Source organism: Poecilia mexicana, unplaced genomic scaffold (assembly GCF_051168715.1).
Source record: "Poecilia mexicana isolate PSO_F unplaced genomic scaffold, ASM5116871v1 scaffold_2, whole genome shotgun sequence".
Classification (NCBI taxonomy): domain Eukaryota; kingdom Metazoa; phylum Chordata; class Actinopteri; order Cyprinodontiformes; family Poeciliidae; genus Poecilia; species Poecilia mexicana.
In genome coordinates this window covers 41843212-41861257 of record NW_028263371.1, presented here as the reverse complement: position 1 = coordinate 41861257, position 18046 = coordinate 41843212, and the positions used below count along the sequence as shown (strand labels likewise).

Sequence of the window (18046 nt, the reverse complement as noted above, 5' to 3'; positions counted from 1 at the left end):
TAGGGAAGTTTTAAAGGTGAAAGTGCCCCATAAGTGTAAGTATCTTTTGTTTGCAGAGCCAGAAATAATATAAAGTAAAACCAGAAAGGTAATCTATTGATCTGGGGTGTAACCAACTCGTCTTGTTTCCACATACAGAGCACTCGGCTGCAATCTCTTTTGTTGTGTATTTTTTTCCTGATGCCTAAAGAAAATATCCTGCCTCTCTGCTTCTCATTAGTGTACTCTCTGGTGAAAGAGACCGTCCTCCATCCAGCAGCCCAACATGCAAAAGAAAAAGGAAATCATTCTCTCTGTCCCTGCATGTTTCCTTGGAGGTTAAGAGTGTTTTTGCAACTTTATCCCTGTTGGTGTTAACATACAAGTAGGACTCAATGCCTACATAGAGGACAGTATTATATAAAAATAGTATTCACTGTTTAAAGTGAAATTTAAAACCTCTCTTGTATTTGTGGGAGTGATTTCCAGTTTTATTCCAGATCAGATATAGTGAGATTATTAAGCAACTTCTGTCTCACAACCCCGCAGTGCCCAGTGGCAACATAGATATTACATAATGAACGCAATGAATAATCGTTCTGCACCACTGCGTTCATGCAAATGTCATGTTTTTGTTTACAATGCTGATGCAACAGAAGGTCAACTCACATGCAGCCAAAGAGCCAAAAGCAAACCATGCTTTATATAGACTAGATTGTTATTAATACATTCAAAGATATTTCAATATTTATAAAGACTGTGACTGGATATGTGAGTATAATGTGAAATCCTGGATATTTATAAACCAAATTTCTCCTGTCTAATAGAATATAAGCAGTCACTTTGCAAATTATTCTTATTTCTTTTCACGAAGAAAAAATATCTGATTTCATGTGGGAATTTGGGTGTGGGAAATGCTTCAATTTATTTCTGATGGCAGGGACCAAATATATTCTAAATAATTCACACAAATTCAAACAAGCCTCTATATATTTTGAAGAAAGATAATTTTAAATGGTCATGCCTAATTTCAATACAAAACAGTGAAGGACTTAAATTCAACCTATGCAACAAAGTCTCATAAGACCAGACTACACATCAATTCAAAGCATTGCTGGTTGTCAGGCAATGTTGAACATTCAGGTACATGAATCTGTATTAGTCCAGCCAAAAAAAAAAAAAAAAAACTAATGTTTTTCCAAGTCGGTTTATCACTTCAACCAAATTTTCAAAGCGGTATTTCTAACAGTCTTGATGATTGGGTTAAATGGCACAAATGGGTTATGTGCTGCAGAAACTACACTGCAGGTCAATCAAAAACAGATTGAGAGCCTCTTAGCAGCAAGCTAATAATCTTTACCTTTCTATCTGATGGTCAGTAGAGACTGAAGGAAAATATAAACACAGAATTTCTTTGCTCCCCCTGAAGGAAATGTCCTGAGAGGTCATGCTTATAATTCAATTCTGCAGGCTGAAGTCAGTAAATCGCTTTAGAAAGCCATAAGGGAACCAAAACCAAATAAGCTGGTAACTGTTTCTTTAAATCACTCGTTCTTAAAAAAAAAAAAAAAAAAGAGTTATGTCATTGTCAAGTAAGGTTTATGAAATATGTGCCTTAGGGTGGTTTTGAACAGATGCAAACAATAGATTTAATTACTGAAATCTAATCAATGCAGATTCACTGAAGCCTTCAGAGTCAATTCAGCCGTCATATCAATCTTTGTTGACAATTAAAGGATTAGGATTAACTAGAAGCACTTAAACTCAGGAGCATATGAACAAATGAACCAAGCCTCTTTGAGCCCTCAAAGCTGCTCTCCCAGAGAGACAGGCTCCAGGGTGCAGAGTTGATTTAAAGAAGGATTAAATCCGCAGTCAGGTGTTAAGAAAAACACTTAAGAAAGATGGTCTCCAAATTTTGTGGAACACAACAATTCAATTGCAATTAGCTACAGTTTGGTAAAGAAGTGCCAGTGTCCATGCAAATTGTATTCTGTTCTTACTGTTATTACATTTAAACGTTTCAGATCGTTAAACTAATTTAATCTCAAACAAATTTAACCTGGGTACAATTCAAAAATCCGTTTTCATGGCACCATGTATTAAGAAAAAACGCGCTATTCAAACCAGCCTGTAACCTCTTTGATTGTTAAATCAGAAATTAGCTGTCATTACCCAATGTTTTTGGAAAACACAGTTCAATCATATCAGCCACACCCAGATCAAATTAGTACAAGACCTGCAGAATCAAGAAATCGCCTAAACAAAAGCTGTCTGTTCGCACCAAAATACAAGCATCAAAGAAGAACAATCATATTTTAATAAGCATGAATGTTTTGAATGAAATACCTCAAAAAAGAACAACAGTGAACACTGAATCTCTACCTCCTGTAGACCAGCAGCACAGCTTGGTCCCGTGGGAAGTAAGAAAAGTAGCAGTGTTAAACCAATCCCACAAATGAAGTTTGTGGGATTGGTTATTAACCTTCTACTGACATTTGTCATCTGGGAACCAATCAGGTGGATACTACAGTCATTGTCGTTCAGCAGTTTTCAACACTGATGCTCATATGACTGAGCTTTAAATCATTATTTAAAATAAAGGGATAGTCTGAAAAAGCAGAAGCATTAGTTCTCTGCTACTTGCAAGGATAGTATTGTGCTTTAAAAGCCTCAGTCATGGATCTACCCAAATTTCCCCAAAAAAGTCTCCTTCCCGCTTGCATGTGAACAGTTCTTAAAATATTTACAAGTCTGTAAAGCAACGTCTGCTGCATCTGCGATTCGGTTTATGTTGTCACTTTATAGCCCTATACCTGACAGAAAAGTCCTTAGTAAGGGGAAAACGTAATGGTAAACACACTCTTTATGATCTCTTAGATGTTCCAGCCCATCAGCTGTATTGACAAACGGACGATCGATAGTTTTAAGGCACAAACATGTCCTACTGAGAGACACAGGCAGCGGTTCTGCACACTCCATCCACTGAAGAATTAGTGCTCCTTCTTGTGAAAACAATGGATTAGATTGACAAAATATCATGCTGTCTGTTAGGTAATACTGCATGGTTACATTTTTATCCAGTGAGCGGTCGGTTAGCGCATTTTTAAATCAGAGTTGCTGTCAAAAAATGTTTTTCTTAGAACTGATTCAATGAGGGCGACTTTGGACAATTTCATACAGATAAATTAGTCTATGAATACTTGCATGAGGACAATGTAAATGAGTTGTCACCTTACTGAAATGTAAATTTAATCAATTTCCTTATTTTCAGTAGAATTACCTAAGAAGTCCTACCAATATGCTTTTCCTGAAAATTTCAGCCTTTTTTTTTCGTTATTTCAGTTTAAAACTCATCCTTACTTTCACAGTTAAGAGCTCACTGGACTAAATGTTTGAAGTTCAACCAGATTAAATCTTCAAAGTGCTGAGTAATTCTGTTCTCACCATATCTACATGATGTCATAGATCTGTGTGTGATTTGTGCTATTTTTAGTCATGATAGATGTGGGGTGTCCCAATTTTAAATATTGTAAAAAAAAAAAAAAAATTATCACATTTACTACATTTTTTAAAGAATATTTTCTTCTGTTTTTTTCATATTACTTAAATTTTTTGGTATTGGTAAAACTGATCCTAATTGGCCTAAACCCAGAGAGTTGCTGGATGTGAAAACTTTTAAATGTGACTGCATATCTCATGCATACAAAATCTTTTAAGAAGTAAAGAGGTAAGTTTGGCTTTACCTTTGGCTTTAGACGAAGCATTCATCCCCTCAGTTCATTCTTACTTCAAGCGCCCCCACAATATTTCCCGCATGAGTACTTCGATGCACCATGAGCATCACTAGGCATTAATACACACCTAAATAATTTGCAACAAATTACATAATCAGCATGGTGAGAACTGCTCTTAAAGTGCTCAGTGTTTACTCTGAATCCTCAGAGTCACACTTCAGGATCTGTGGGAGGAATATATGAAATACCATTCTAGGAATTTAATTTTGCATCTTTGAATAGAGTAAAATAACTGTGGCATTTTAAAACTTAAAGGAGCAGGAATACAGGTTTTTGACATTTCAGCTGATAATTTCTACATTTTCTACAAATTACTCCAAGAGAATGTTGATTTATAAGTACCAAGCTAATTCTAATAAGTCGTTCTTGTGCAATATTGCATTAGATTTTTTTCCAAAAGTTTAGCACAAATTACCTGCAGATGTTACCGTTAGCACCCTGAGCCGCTTGCTGCTGTTAATGTCCAGTCTCCCCTAATCCAGGTGTTACCAAACGCTCCAAGCAGGTTCACCCGGCTTTTAGAAGGTTATTTAGTCTTAGCAGATCCAGCATCATCCAGCTGCGCCTTCCAGGCTTTCTGAGAGCAGTGCAAGCAGACTTTCAGCCACACAGCTCAGCAGAGCAGTGGTCAGCTGCTGACTTCTTCTGAGCAGCAGTAACTGCAGGATTATTCAACTCCACTCGCCTGAGCACACAGCAGAGTTCACTCAATCTCTCCTCCTCCCCTCAGTCCGTCACAAATACGAGCTAATCTCTACGCACAAGGTGGGGAAACTCCTCGTGTTGCAGCAGGTTCATGCTCAAACAAAGAATAAATCTGAAAAATATTCATGTTGCAAGTGTTGAGATATATATGCATACATATTTGAAGTGTGGCTCTTCAGTATATGTATGTTTTTTTTTTCTTTCTTTTTAGCCTTTACAAAACAGAATTTGTATGCGCTGATGTCATTTTGTCGGTGTGACTTTAAAATATTAAATCAAATGTTCTGATCAGTTCCTCGGGGCTTAAGTAGCTCTTTTACCAATTTATTTTTATTTTTTTCAGAATAACTTGAGTAATTTCTTGGACAGCTACTTCTCAATCGAGTGAAATCATGCTGGAATGGTGCTACTCTTACTTAAGTACAATTTTTGGTCCATCTACTCGCCTCTGCTTCTAATCCAACATTCAGCACGTACAGTTCAAATTGTCAAGTCAAGAAATCTTGTCAACAGAATGATGTATTCATCCTGACTCGTAAAAGGCAACAACCAAGAAGAATAACTTTTCAGACTAAGCTTTTCAATCATGCAGCAACTCTGTAAACAGATTAAAAAAAAAGAAAAAAACTGCACAGATCTGCTGTGTGCTGTGCAGAAGATACATTTTTCCCCCCTCAAACCTCCCCCTCACCAGGCTTCAAACTCCTGAGGGCATTTTACATCCCTGCCACTTCCTTTTCGTCAGGTTTCTCCTCTGGCTGCTCACTAGTCTGACTCTACAGGCCAACAATAGTCACATGCCACACTCCGACCCTCAGCTTCGTTTCTAGCACATGTGCTTCGAATGTAAAAAAAAAAAAAAAAAAAAAAAAAAGCATTCAGAGTTCAGCTGTAAGCATGCATACTTCTATTTCACTCAAAGGATGCAGAGGTGCCAGGTCTAATGCTCAGAGCAAATGTTTCCTGTCCAGACCAGACGCGGGCTGAAGAGTCTGGGAACGAAGGCAAAATGTAGCCTGGTGTTACATTTCAGAGACTGTGAGCATCTGAAGTAGATAACAAAGCAAAGAGTACAGCTGATGATAAGGTCATCTAAAGCCACAGCCAGTCTCTCAACTGTGCGCTGCTGAGCTTGTCTGCTCTGTTAAGCAAACAAGCCAAAGGCTGCCAGTTCAGAGCGACTAGATCCAGATTCTGTCGCGTGCAGAGCTGCATTAAAGCTCGAGTTATTGCATGAGACAGCAACACGAAACACATGAGTATCTAAATTACAGAAAGAGATCCACAGGAAGTGACTGTAGTGTGTGTCGCTGTCAGACGCCAGCTGTTGCTGAGAAATGTTGAGGAGAAATGTACGTCAGTGATGTAAATCCACATTTTGTTTCGCTAAACACTTCTTCTGAAACAGATTTGAGCAGCAACACAGATCCATAATAATATAGCAACAACTGCTTTTTAGTTTTTTATTGACAGTCTTATAAATTCAGTGATTTCTATGTATTTTTCAGTTCAATACCACCTTTGGCTTCAATCACAGCCTTCAGTTATCTTGCATGTTTCTCCACAAGCTTGGCATATCTCTTTCTGGGCATTTTCCACCATTCCTCCCCGGCAGAACCTTTCAAGCTCAGTCAGGTTGGATGGGAACTCTCAACTGTTAGCTAGACCTTACATGGAGAAGTGTTTTCCACTCCAAGTCATGAACAGTCAGCTGAATTTACCACAGGTGGACTCCAGTGACGATGCAGAAGCATCTTCAGGTTGATCCATAGAATCAACCTGAGCTAAGTCTTATGTGTAGTCAGAGGTGAGTAGAGTACAAAAAAAATTTTTACTCAAGCAAGAGTAGCGCTAGTTCAACATGTTTTTATTCAATTCAAAGTGAAAAGCAGTCATAAAGAAATTACTCAGGTAAGAGTAAATAAAATATTTGATTAAAAAAAATGCTATTCAAGTATCATTTAATATTCAAAAATTACATCTTCAGACAAACCAAAATATAAAGTTACATGGAAATTTTGGTAGCTTTAAGGATAAAATAAAAACAAGGACTACAAAATAAAATCAGGTAAAAAAATAAAATAAAATAAAATAATAATAATAATAATAATAATAATAATAATAATAATAATAATAATAATAATAATAATAATAATAATTCCAAATCAATTTTCAGTATAAAACTTATGAAACTTTAACAAAAACTACAGGTGCGTAGCTGTCCGGTAAATTTTTAAAACAAGCCTGTTCTTCTGTCAATGAAGTCACTCACGGTAGGTAGAGTCTCCAGAACTGTTCCTCAAGCAAAAGCAAAGATGCTTCATAATACAATTACTCAAGTAAGTTAAAAGCATGGTATAGTAAAAACACTCCTAAAAGTAAATATTTTTTCTGAGTTGCTCAAGTAAATGTAATTAGTTACTAGCCAACTCTGATCGTAAAAGTAATGATTTGTCTACACTTTTAAAAAAAAATGCATGTAGATTCCCATATAATTCAGAACATTTTCTTTAGAAAACTGTACTCAGCTCAGTTTAGAGTAAATCTGTTACTTTGACAAAAGTGGAGTCAAGTTATTTCCACAGTGGATCTTCTTCTTAAACATTAGTCTTTCCACTCTCCATATAACAGCTCCCATGTGGCCGTATTTCTCTCCACGCCGAAGCTTTCAGGGTTTTAAGCAGCAAGAGAACTGACCTCATCTAGCTTAACTTTGCTCTTGCACCACTAAGCACAGCTCAGCTTAAATCAAGCCTAAGGGAAGCAGCAGAATCTCATCTCCCAGTACAACGGCATCTTATTTCCAGGATAAAAAAAATAATAATTATAATTTCAAACAATGATAGCTGTTTAAACTGCAGCATGCTGAGATCAAGGGAAATAAATACCTGTTGGCAAAGTATCTGAATTTTTACTCAAGATATAATCAGAAAGGTTGAACAAGAAAAGACGGGACTAATATGCAAATCACTTTGTGGGCCAACATCTAATAATTTAGCCAATTGGCAAAACAGTAAAAAGTTGTGCTTATGTAATTTACATAAAAATGTATATGATACAATGACAAAAAGAAAATCGCTTGAAACTGACAGATTTTGGTATAGGAGAGACATAAATTAACCTAAGGTTGTAAAAATATATTTTCACAATATTAATGTAATATAATTTTTTGCACCATCTGAATTATGGAGCGAGAGTCTAGCTTGGTGTCTGAATGTTTTGAAACCTAGTTTCTTCTATGGTTCACATGTCATACTTACGCAGATTGAACTGTTGATGCTGAACAAAATATACATTGTTTTGGGCTAATATGGAGCCATCCTGACAATGTCTTTTTATGCAGGATCCAACCCACAGCAACAGAGCCTCTTAGTGAAAGCTTAGGTCATGCACAACTGTCCAGACATGTCACATGCTGACATGTTTCAGCATTTTAGGAGCTTAAAAATGTAACAAAGTAAGTCTCAGATTGTTGAGCCACAAAGACATCAGGTGAGAACTGGAAGACAAGTTTCTCTCAAAACAGCAGCAAATCATTTCCTCATTTCCAGAATTATTTTTTTAATATGTGTGCATCAAAAACCTAATCACACAAATGAAATGTTTTCTGAAACATTTTTGTTCTTCTCCCATATTTGAAAAAATAAAAATAAAAAATCACGCATTTAACTTGACAGATTTTAGCATTAATGAATTTAACAGTAAAGATGAAATGAGAACTAAAGTTTCTCATTAGAAACTTATTAGAGGACTCCATTTTGGCTTGGTCATGTTTCACGTTTCTCATGTTTGTGCTTTTAGGTTTAGTGTTTTGATGAATGTTTATTCTGGTTATTCTTAAAGTTTTTGTTGCTTTGTCATTGAGGGCTCTCCAATTATTGTATACCTGAAAGAGGAGCATGTCTGCAGTCTCCTCAAAGGTTGAACTTGAGTTTGACTCCATAAAGGTTGACCTTTGAACTCAATCCTGTTTGTGGGGCTTATCAACAGGACAGCTGACAGTCAAATTTGGGAACCTAAGTTTCATATTTTCTATTGGCTGAGATGACACTCAGTGCAGTGAGAAAAAGTCAGAGTTTTATCAGCAGCTCCGACGCCTGAAACGGATCACAGGTAGCTGCACCTTGGAGCATCAACTTCAGGCCCGACACCATGAGATTAGGTTCTTAAAAAGAAGATAATAGAGGAAGTTTTTCGATTCAAGTTTGATGACCAAAGTGGTATCTCGACTTGGAGCCACCTCTCCTCCGCATGAAACCTCTTCAGCATTTCATCAGGCCCTTCCTGTAATAATTTCAGTCAGACAGAGTTGGTATTCTGAGATCCCCCAGAATGAACAGGAGAATTGGAGAAAGGGGTGCCCCTCTGTGTTGCATCTGAGACTCAATCTCGGATAAGCGGAAGAGAGTGGGTGGATACTCACTCTTGGTTATTGCTCATCCATCTAATCCCATTATCTAGAATATATACTCCAAGATTTCATCTCTAACTCCTCAAACTCTTCTGCCTGCCATCAATGTTATCGTCATGCTGCCTTGTTTGCTTATTTAACAGTCCTTTTTTGCTTCTGAATCTGCTTTAAAGATGTCTGTATTTCGGGCCTTAAACTACGATTTTATGACAGGCGTCTTAAATCATGTTCATGCATAATTACATGCACACATCTTAAAATCAAATTCAGTTTATCCTGTGCAAACATTTTAAACAGAATATACCATATTCGTCTAACAAACACCCACGAAAGACAACCAAGCTACAACAAAAACAAGTCTCAAAATGAGAATGAGGCAAAAAGATGAAATTTGCAGCTTTGCAGTGGTGAGTTAAAACGTACAAAAATGCTGCATAGCATATATAGCCAAACATAATGTCATCACAAGACTAAGTTCAGCGGCGTCTAATAACAGCATAAGATAATGTAAACATCAGAAAGAGCAGCTGTAAAATCTCATTTGAGCCTAACCTTGCTGAAGATGCCGCCTCGGGGCAGAGTTGAAATGTTTATCCTGGTAGTCTTTCAATGGGATCGTTTGTCTGCGTGCTGCCAGAGCAAAGCTGTCAGCCTCACTGCTGTTGGCCGGCACACTAACACCAACACACAAAGACCATCATCTAACTTACTGATGGCCTGTGGTCCCAGAGGAAAGGGGCTCGCTCTCTCAGGAAGCCTGCCTGGTATAAAGGGGGAGGTACGGGGCGAGGTGGTCCGCGACAACATCCACTGACTGTTGTCATCAGTTAAGTCAACGCAAGGCTTTACCCCATTCACAAATAGTAGCTACAGAATTGCCTATAACTGTCCTCTAATACAATTATGCACAAGCCTATTTAAAACAAGGGCTGGCTGCTAAAGACGCCTGAGAGAAACAGGCTCTGTACCACAACTCCATCTAGTGGACATACAGTGAACATAAAGTGTTTTACAAAAAGATTTGACTGGATGTGAGCTGGTGTGTGAAATTGGCTAAAACTTCCATTTACAAATTTGCAAAGTTGGTACAGATGTCCCTCCCAAAGACATGTAACTAAAGCAAAGGGTGACTCTAAAAGGTATAGACTCAAGAGGATAATTACAAATGTAAAGCCCGTGTGTAATTTTCCATGTATGTCTCCAAGGTACATTACTTTCTGTTGGTCTATCATATGAAAACCCAATAAAATAAAGAGAAAGGAGACATTTTAGTAATCAGACAATTACAGCTGTGAGGAGACACCTAACAGTTTGTTCATAATCGAATCCTCATTAATCTTTTTCACTATAACGACTCTCTGTGTTATAGTGAAAATTGCATCTGTGATACAGAGATACACTGACGGAGCCTTCAAATCATAAGTTTTTATCTGAGATGTACACTGTAGTAGGCAGAACATTTTCTTAACATACATTACAACTCACATAACACACCTCCCAGAGAGACCTGAACTCCTTTTGTTCAATGCGTAGGAGCTCACTGAATTCCCGAGTGACAATCGTAGCATGTCTGGGAGTGTTATCCAGGATCGACTCTCCGAACGCTGTGCCAGTCCCCAGCGTGCAAATAGTGACAGCATCCTGCAAGAGAGGCAGACGAGGTGTTCTGTATCAAGCATCACTACTTCTAAACGTCCTGAGGAGTTTTAGTTTTGGAAAATGTGATCTTCATACTACATCAGATTTAAGGTTTTAGCATTTCTCTGCAGAATAATTATGAACCTTTTCATGGCATTGTATCAGCTTTTAGGAAGAAAAATGATCCTAATGTGAACCAATTTTGCCATATTTTTTGCATCTTTATGTTTTCATAAAAATCTACATCACTGGAAATAAAATTAAGAGACCACTGCACTGAACCCCATTGAAAAACTCACAGTTATTCCACCAAATATTGATTTCTGAACTCTTCCTGAGTGAAAACATTAGTATTGTTGTTTCTGAATTAAATTTAACTTGTTTTCTTTGCATTATTTGAGGTCTGGAAGCACTGCATCTTTTTCGTTATTTTGAACATTTCTAATTTTCTGCAAATAAAATTTTGCTTGGAATTTCAGGGACATGTTGTCTGTATTTCATAGAATAAAATAACAATGTTGATTTTACTCAACATTTACCTGGATGTTTGCAAAATCATCCCCAATATGTTTAATTTTTTAAAGTCAGCTTTCTGAAACAATATCTCTAAAAATTTGAGTATGAGGAGAGCTATAAACGAAAGTTTTCGCCCATGAAAACAAAAGAAAATCAACACCCACTCTTCAGCCCGTGTGCACTGTGGGTGGGTTGCTGCCCACGTATTGCTGGATGCTTGTTGAATTGCTGTTGAATATTAATCCTGCAGTCTTTTGCACGGCTGTCCTGATTGTAATAGTGTGAAAAAGTGTGCCAGCCCTGACATTTGCCGAAGTTTTTGTTTTTTCTTTAATGGCTCACTTAAATGTTTCATTTTATTAAACTATTTTTTATTATGCGAGATCCAAGAAAACCAGTTAACATTTCAATAGAGTGGAGGTGAGAGAAATCTCTGCTGATTTTGAATTGAATAAAAATGAATGTATAAGAACTTCATCCTTTCATGACTCTTCATCTTTAATAACTTAAATAGGATTGCTGAACATTTTCTTCTTTCAGTAGATTATTTATTCTTTGTACTTACATGAACGCTAGTTCCTTTTAAAACTTATATTTCTAATCAATCAAATGCTTGTGTCTTGCTTGTAAAGTTACAATGAAAACTAGTTGGTTTTTTTTAGTTAAACCCTTAATGATCACCCTCAAAATACTTATATGTATGTCAATGTTTCCATGAAGACACAGGTGTCATCTTGACACTCCCACATTATGGAATAATTTTGAAAACATCCAGGTAAAATAAATGCTCTACCCAATAATTCATGTAAAAAAAAAAAAAAAGTAACTGAAGAATGTTTTTAAAGTATTTTTTTAAGATATACTAATCAGCAATCCAAAGTCTTCTTTTCCCTAGGTGTAAATATGACAGGACAGAGATCCATTTCTCTTAGTCACTGTGAAAGATGGATTACAAGAGGGCAGACGTGTGCCGAGTTAAAAGGGTAAAACCAAAAGTAGCGGTTGTCTGTCCCTAATAAATGAATCGTTGGATTTAATTAAAACACATTAATTTAAGTTGTACCCGATAGCTTGATGTTTCAGACACTTTCACATCCAGGGAACCAGAAAGAACAGCATACCAGCTCGTACCAATGTCTCCCTGTCGAAACACTGTGAAGAAAATATGGCCAAGCTAGAGATTTATGATCAGTGAAATTTTTAATGAGCTGCCTATCTTTTGATCTGCTGCATTTTGACTTACATGTTATCCCTTTTTCCAAGCATTCGTAGAACCCACACAAACAAATCTGCTGCAGCAAACGGGGGTGGAATCCCTCCAAAGCCTTCACATTTCTCAGACGAGCCAGGATTATGTCGACATCTTCACCCGAGCGCTCTGCTGGTCTGGACGAAAAGAAAGTTAAATATTAATATTACCAAAACTCAAACAACATGAGGTGATAGCTAAAGTTTAAATGAAATAACTTGAACAATCCTGATGGCAAAGTAAGAAGATGAGATTTAAAGCTTTGTGTCTGCAAAAACCAAATGCATTCATGTAGTAATTTAAATTGTGTATAATTCTAGTGTTTAGCATAAATTAAGCCATGGAAGTTTCAAAATTGACAAGAGCCCCCCAAACAAATTTGAATTGAAAATACAGTTTTCCATTCCACAAAAATACTGTCTAAAAAATCTGTTTCTGTTTTACTTTGGTTCAGGCCTTTCTTACTAACTCTAATTTATAATGTTGATTTCATGTGTCTAGTTATTCTTTGTTAGTCTAGTTTAATTATATTTCTTAGGTCTAGTTATTCTTTAGTGCAGTGTTTCTCAACCCTGGTCCTCACCCCCCCCCCGTCCTGCATATTTTAGGTATTTCCCTTCTGCCACACACCTGAATTGTATCTCTGGGTGATTAACAGGCTTCTGCAGTACTTGATGGTCATGCAATCATTTGAATCAGCTGTTCTGGAATAGAGGCACATCTAAAACATGCAGAGCAGGGGGGCGGTGAGGACCAGGGTTGAGAAACACTGCTTTAGTGTTAGATTCATTTTCTAGTGCACTCTTCCTTGCAGCCTTTGCCATTTTTTTCTCTCTCTCTCTCTCTCTCCTCACACCTGGAGCCCAGTAGCTCATCAGCCCTGGTCTTTAGTTTCAGTTCACCCTCACGGTATCTAAGCCCTTCTCCTGCTCAGGGGGAACCAACAGTACAGCATGTAATGATATAGTGTGAAAAGTGGAGGGTAAGTAGAGAAAAGTTAAAACAACAAATTAGGAAATATGCTGTGGAGATATTAAAAATTAATAAGATATTAGTTCAATATAATAAGATAAACAAAGCAGTTATACAATTTTTGAAGGAAACAGAATTGCACATAAGAATTTAAAATAATGGTTGATTATTTTTTCACGATGGGTTAGGCTGGTTTGAATGGCTCTTATCAGTTAAAATTATATTTCTTTAACGTCAAAAATTCAGATGGACAAGATGAATAAGGAAAACAAAGATATATCTAAGGGCAAATACGTCTTACAGCACTTTGTGTCCTTATAAATGAGCATTTTTTCCACATGACAGCAGTGCAGTTATGTTTTACATGCAGAGTGAACAAGATGAGTTTGTTCTGTTTGTTGAGCTTAAATCTTTTCATGACTCCATGGTATTTGTTCAGCTCCATCTATTACACTGCCTCCATTTGAAATCTAGAGCCCCTGACGTATACGTAGGCGGTTGAAATGCAGCTTGCAGCACCTAAAAGACGCTGTCCTTTCAAAAAGTGAAACCGAACACCATTAATGAGCCAAAACAACAAAAAAAAAAAAACAGTTTCGCTTATGACTCGCTGTTGTTCTAAAGACATGTTTTTGTACTTTGCTATGTGTCTTTTACTCTAAAACTATTTATCATGTATTATCAGGCAAATCACTGTTGGGTTAAATGCTTTGCATCAGGGGTCTACTTTATTGCTCTCTGTGTGAAATTTAAGACTTGGAGACATGTGTAGGAGCAAATCATTTTCTTTTTTTTAAGTTGAAACCCATTTGAAATATTCTCAAGCTTGATAAACATTTTCTCTGATTTGACTTCATATCATAGATGCACTTTTTGACCACTTCAGTTTCAAGATTTGGAGCTAATAATGGGGAGCATTTCTCTTGAGTTTCATGTAGGAAATGTGCAGAAAAGGTTCTACATTCAAACTTGATTCAACCTTGAATGGTGACAATAAGAGGGGTCTTTTATTGTCACCATTGGTTGGAAAAGATGAATCATACAAGAATCAGTTGATTTAAGGGGAGCATGTGGCTTCTGCAAGCAACCAGCAGATGCTCGTGGGTAAATACATCTGGCTTACTCCATCAGTTTGTTGGTTTTTATTGCTGATGAACTTTGGACCCACTCGCTGTTTGCTTTCTTCATCCGTTACCTCTTGATGCATCTCTGCCTCCTAGTTGTCTCCGAGTGACGTTCAACCTCTTTGCTTCTCACATAAAACGTGTTTATAAGCCAAAAGTGTAAAGTAATGGTTACCATTTTAGAAAAGCCTTCACAAAACTCAGTTTTTCTTAATCCTGATCAAATAATTGCAGCGATTGTAGCAAGTGACTGTAGCTTTGAAACTGAATTGATGACATACTTTGCTTTGCAGCTAATGAGCAAAGATCTTTTTTTTTTGTTGCATCACTGGATCTCCAGTGTTGTGTCTTGGATGAAGAACTGGGCAGCTCTCCTAACTTTCTCCTGCCTGATTGTGAGTTGGATCTGCAGGGCGGGCTGATGCCCAGACTTGTTACAAACCAGGCAGAGGACCTCTTATTTTCAACTCGAACCTATTGGAAGGTTGTCGTTTTGTTTTTGTTTTTTTGTTTTGTTTTTTTCCATGTTAGAGGTGCGAAACCCTGAGAGGCCATAGTCAGAGGTTTGCAGATTCAGCTTCCCAGAGCTATGGGGTAAAGGTCTTTGTTTATTGTGGCAGCAATTAGAGGTAATGAAAGCCTTCAATCAGCAGAAGGAAGTATTTAGGGCTCGGCTGTCTTTGGGGACTGCTAAAACAGCAGGCAAGGTACCAAGTGGCCAGAACGTCTGCAGCTTCTGAGGGTGCAGAAGTGAAACTTTGAACATGGCTGGGAGGAATTCAAGAGATGTTGCACATTAGTATTTTGGGAAAAATGTAGAAACTAGTAGCTGTTTGCAATAAACTAATCCAACAAGAACTGAAATAGCTTAACATAACCAATAATAGAAGTTTTGCCAAATTTAATACAACACATTTAAAAACTATTGCGGGTATTCAACCCCTTCATACTAAGCATTTTTAGTGCTCAAGAGGAACTACCTTTAGCTGTTATGACTGGCTGTACATACAATACTGAATCGATGTTGCCCCCCCACCTGCAACACAGCTTAAGTCTTTCTCTTACTTCGATCCAGAAGTTTGAATAGTTCCTGTTTTGCTTCATTGATATACAGAACAGAGTAATGGCTTCTTCTTTCTGTAACATTTCGAAGCTGTAGCCATTAGTCGACTTTAAACTTAAGAACTGTGCTTCCACATATATCTCTAGGAGCATCCAGGCCCTTTATGTCTGTTTACTTGTTTATGTGAGAAGAGTATCTCTGGACGTTTGATTTAGCCACATTTCTAACATTCATCAGTTCTGGTATTTAAGATGTTCTGTTTCAGCACACTTGATGCTAGGTGACCACTTGATTAGCTGCATCTTTTGTACCTGAGATCAGCTGTAACATGCAAATATATGCGCTCATAATTCTGTTCCAGGGATGTGGAGATTACAGGAGTCGATGGATTTAATGTGGAATTTGGATACAAACCTTGTAATATTAGTTTTATTAAACTAATTTTGAACAACTGGGTCCAGTTGTGTCTTCTTTTTTTTTTTAGATCAGCAACAATTGAAACACATTCAAGTGAGGTAAATGCTTTTCTCCTTGATTCTGTTGATTAAAAAAAAATAAACCATGCTCTTCAGTGTTCCCATTCAACAGCAGATGTTTCATTCTAAGCTTTGTCGAATGGGAGGTCAAAGGCTCCGTTAGCACACGGTAACCTTGGAGCTCTCCAAGGAAGCACTATTTATACAGATCCATTAAGTTCCGCTGGGAAATTTAAACTACAGCCGCCTCTACCGTGGCTGTTGAAACACAACGCCAAGCTCCTTCACGAGGAGAAGCCAAATAAATCTCTATCATAAAATCATATTAAGTAAACCAATAAACTGGAACATGGAGTTACCTTTTATCCAGACAAATAATCCACTCGGCAGATTCCGACGAATGAGAGGATGTGTGCGCTGCTACCATCGTGTCTGATCCAGTGAAAACTCCTGCTGTTTCTGCTGCTGTTGATGCTGCAGAGGAGGAAGAGGAGAGGAGGAGCTGCTACAACCACTGCGCTTCATTCTGCCTTCTCTCACTCGGCACTGACTCCTCACCTCACTCGCTCACTCACTCACTCACTTAGGGGAGAGAAAATCTTGTTATAAGAAAAAAAAAAAGGCGTGAGCAAAGTCACTTTGTTCTTAGAAATCTGCAAAAAAAAAAAGTGACAAGCTTTTTGAAAGATGAGTAAATTAATTTAATCTGGTTTAATTTCGTATAAAAATTGCCATAAACTCCTTTAATAATATAGCTAGTGTAATAGTCGATCTGCCACAGCTTGGTAAATATTACAACATATAATGATGACGGTAATAACGGTATGATAGTCCTAACAGGAAGTAAGTACAGTCATTGAGAGCCTTCTGATTTTATAAAGGATGCCAGGTGTTTTTCGAATTTCGCTTTAATTTACAAAATGCAACTTTATTTTTTTACTCAAAAGTAGAATTTTTTTTTATTTCGTTTTCATATTTAAAAGGTAAGAAAAACATCAAGCTGCTACCACAGAAAAAAACATCAATTTAGCATTTTTCTTCCCATATTCCTAGACGTGTACCTTTCTGTGACCGTCTTGACGGGGACTCTAGAGGGCGCTGTTTCGTCCTCACGCGTTGAGTTTCTCTCCTCGAGGAAAGTCCCGAATGGAGTAGACGTGTTTGAGGTCAACCCAAAGCAAAGAGTCGGTAGTCTATATTGTGTCAGGTTGCAATTCTCAGGTGAAAATGTTTTATTTGCATTACAGTTTGCATTAAATTTTATGAGGTTGGGAGTTACTGGGTTATCATGCATATGGGAAGGTACACATAATATGCACAGGACTCCTTGCACACATATAAAGTAGGATTGATTTGTGTTCATGGAAACAGTACATTTCAATAGTGAAATCTTTGATCTCCGTTTTCATGATATCAAGACATCTGACATAGCGTATACTTGTCCAGGAAGTAATCAAGTAAAGTAAAATCACAAAGTTATGAGTGTCTGTTACAGAAACAAGACATAGACAGCCATGGTAAAGTAAAACAAGTGGAATTTGCAACAGGTTAACAAAACGAGAGGCTGAGGCCGTGACAGGGATCTCATGAAAATCTATTGTGATTATTTAGTGTACAAGGACTCACGCCCCCCAGGCGAACTGTGTGCATTCAGCAATGTATTTTACTATTGCAGCCTTACTGCAACTGTAGTGTGGGGAATGACATTGTATCTTAAGTGGGAACATTTCCGTATTGCCCTGAAAAAAAAAGCTTAGTAAGAAGAGGCCACATAATGAAAAGGTCATTAGCTTTTCTGTTACCTAGGAAACAAACTGTTGCAGAAAGACTGTGGTGCAGCAATGCCGTCTGTGCTGGCAACGTTGTAAAAGAAAAGTCATAGCATGCCTTTGTTACCACACTTTTTTTTTATCACTTGCTGCCTAATGCACATTGTTAGATACAAAGGATATTTCTCTCACTTCTTTCTCTCCTGGTAAACTAAACCAGCATAATACCATACTGAATAATTTTGGAAAAATCAGCCTGTGGAGAAGGAAAATCCCAAGTTAAGAAATTTTTGTTTTTTAAAAAAATTGCCAACGTCACACTTGTAAATACATCTCCACCTTCATCA

At 37.4% G+C, this 18046-nt stretch overlaps 1 protein-coding gene across 1 annotated transcript in view; it reads right to left on the bottom strand.

Annotated features, from left to right (window-relative positions):
* rapgef4a (Rap guanine nucleotide exchange factor 4a) overlaps nt 1–17013 on the bottom strand; it is a 35364-nt gene extending 18351 nt beyond the window's left edge. Inside the window, exons 1-4 of the mRNA XM_015008541.2 lie at nt 16290–17013; nt 12290–12432; nt 12110–12198; nt 10387–10533 (exon numbers count right to left, since the gene is read on the bottom strand). Coding sequence (XP_014864027.2) covers nt 10387–10533; nt 12110–12198; nt 12290–12432; nt 16290–16357 — 447 coding nt within the window. The 5' untranslated portion in view covers nt 16358–17013. The remainder of the gene's footprint in view (nt 1–10386; nt 10534–12109; nt 12199–12289; nt 12433–16289) is intronic.
* Between the last annotated feature and the right edge of the window lie 1033 nt (nt 17014–18046).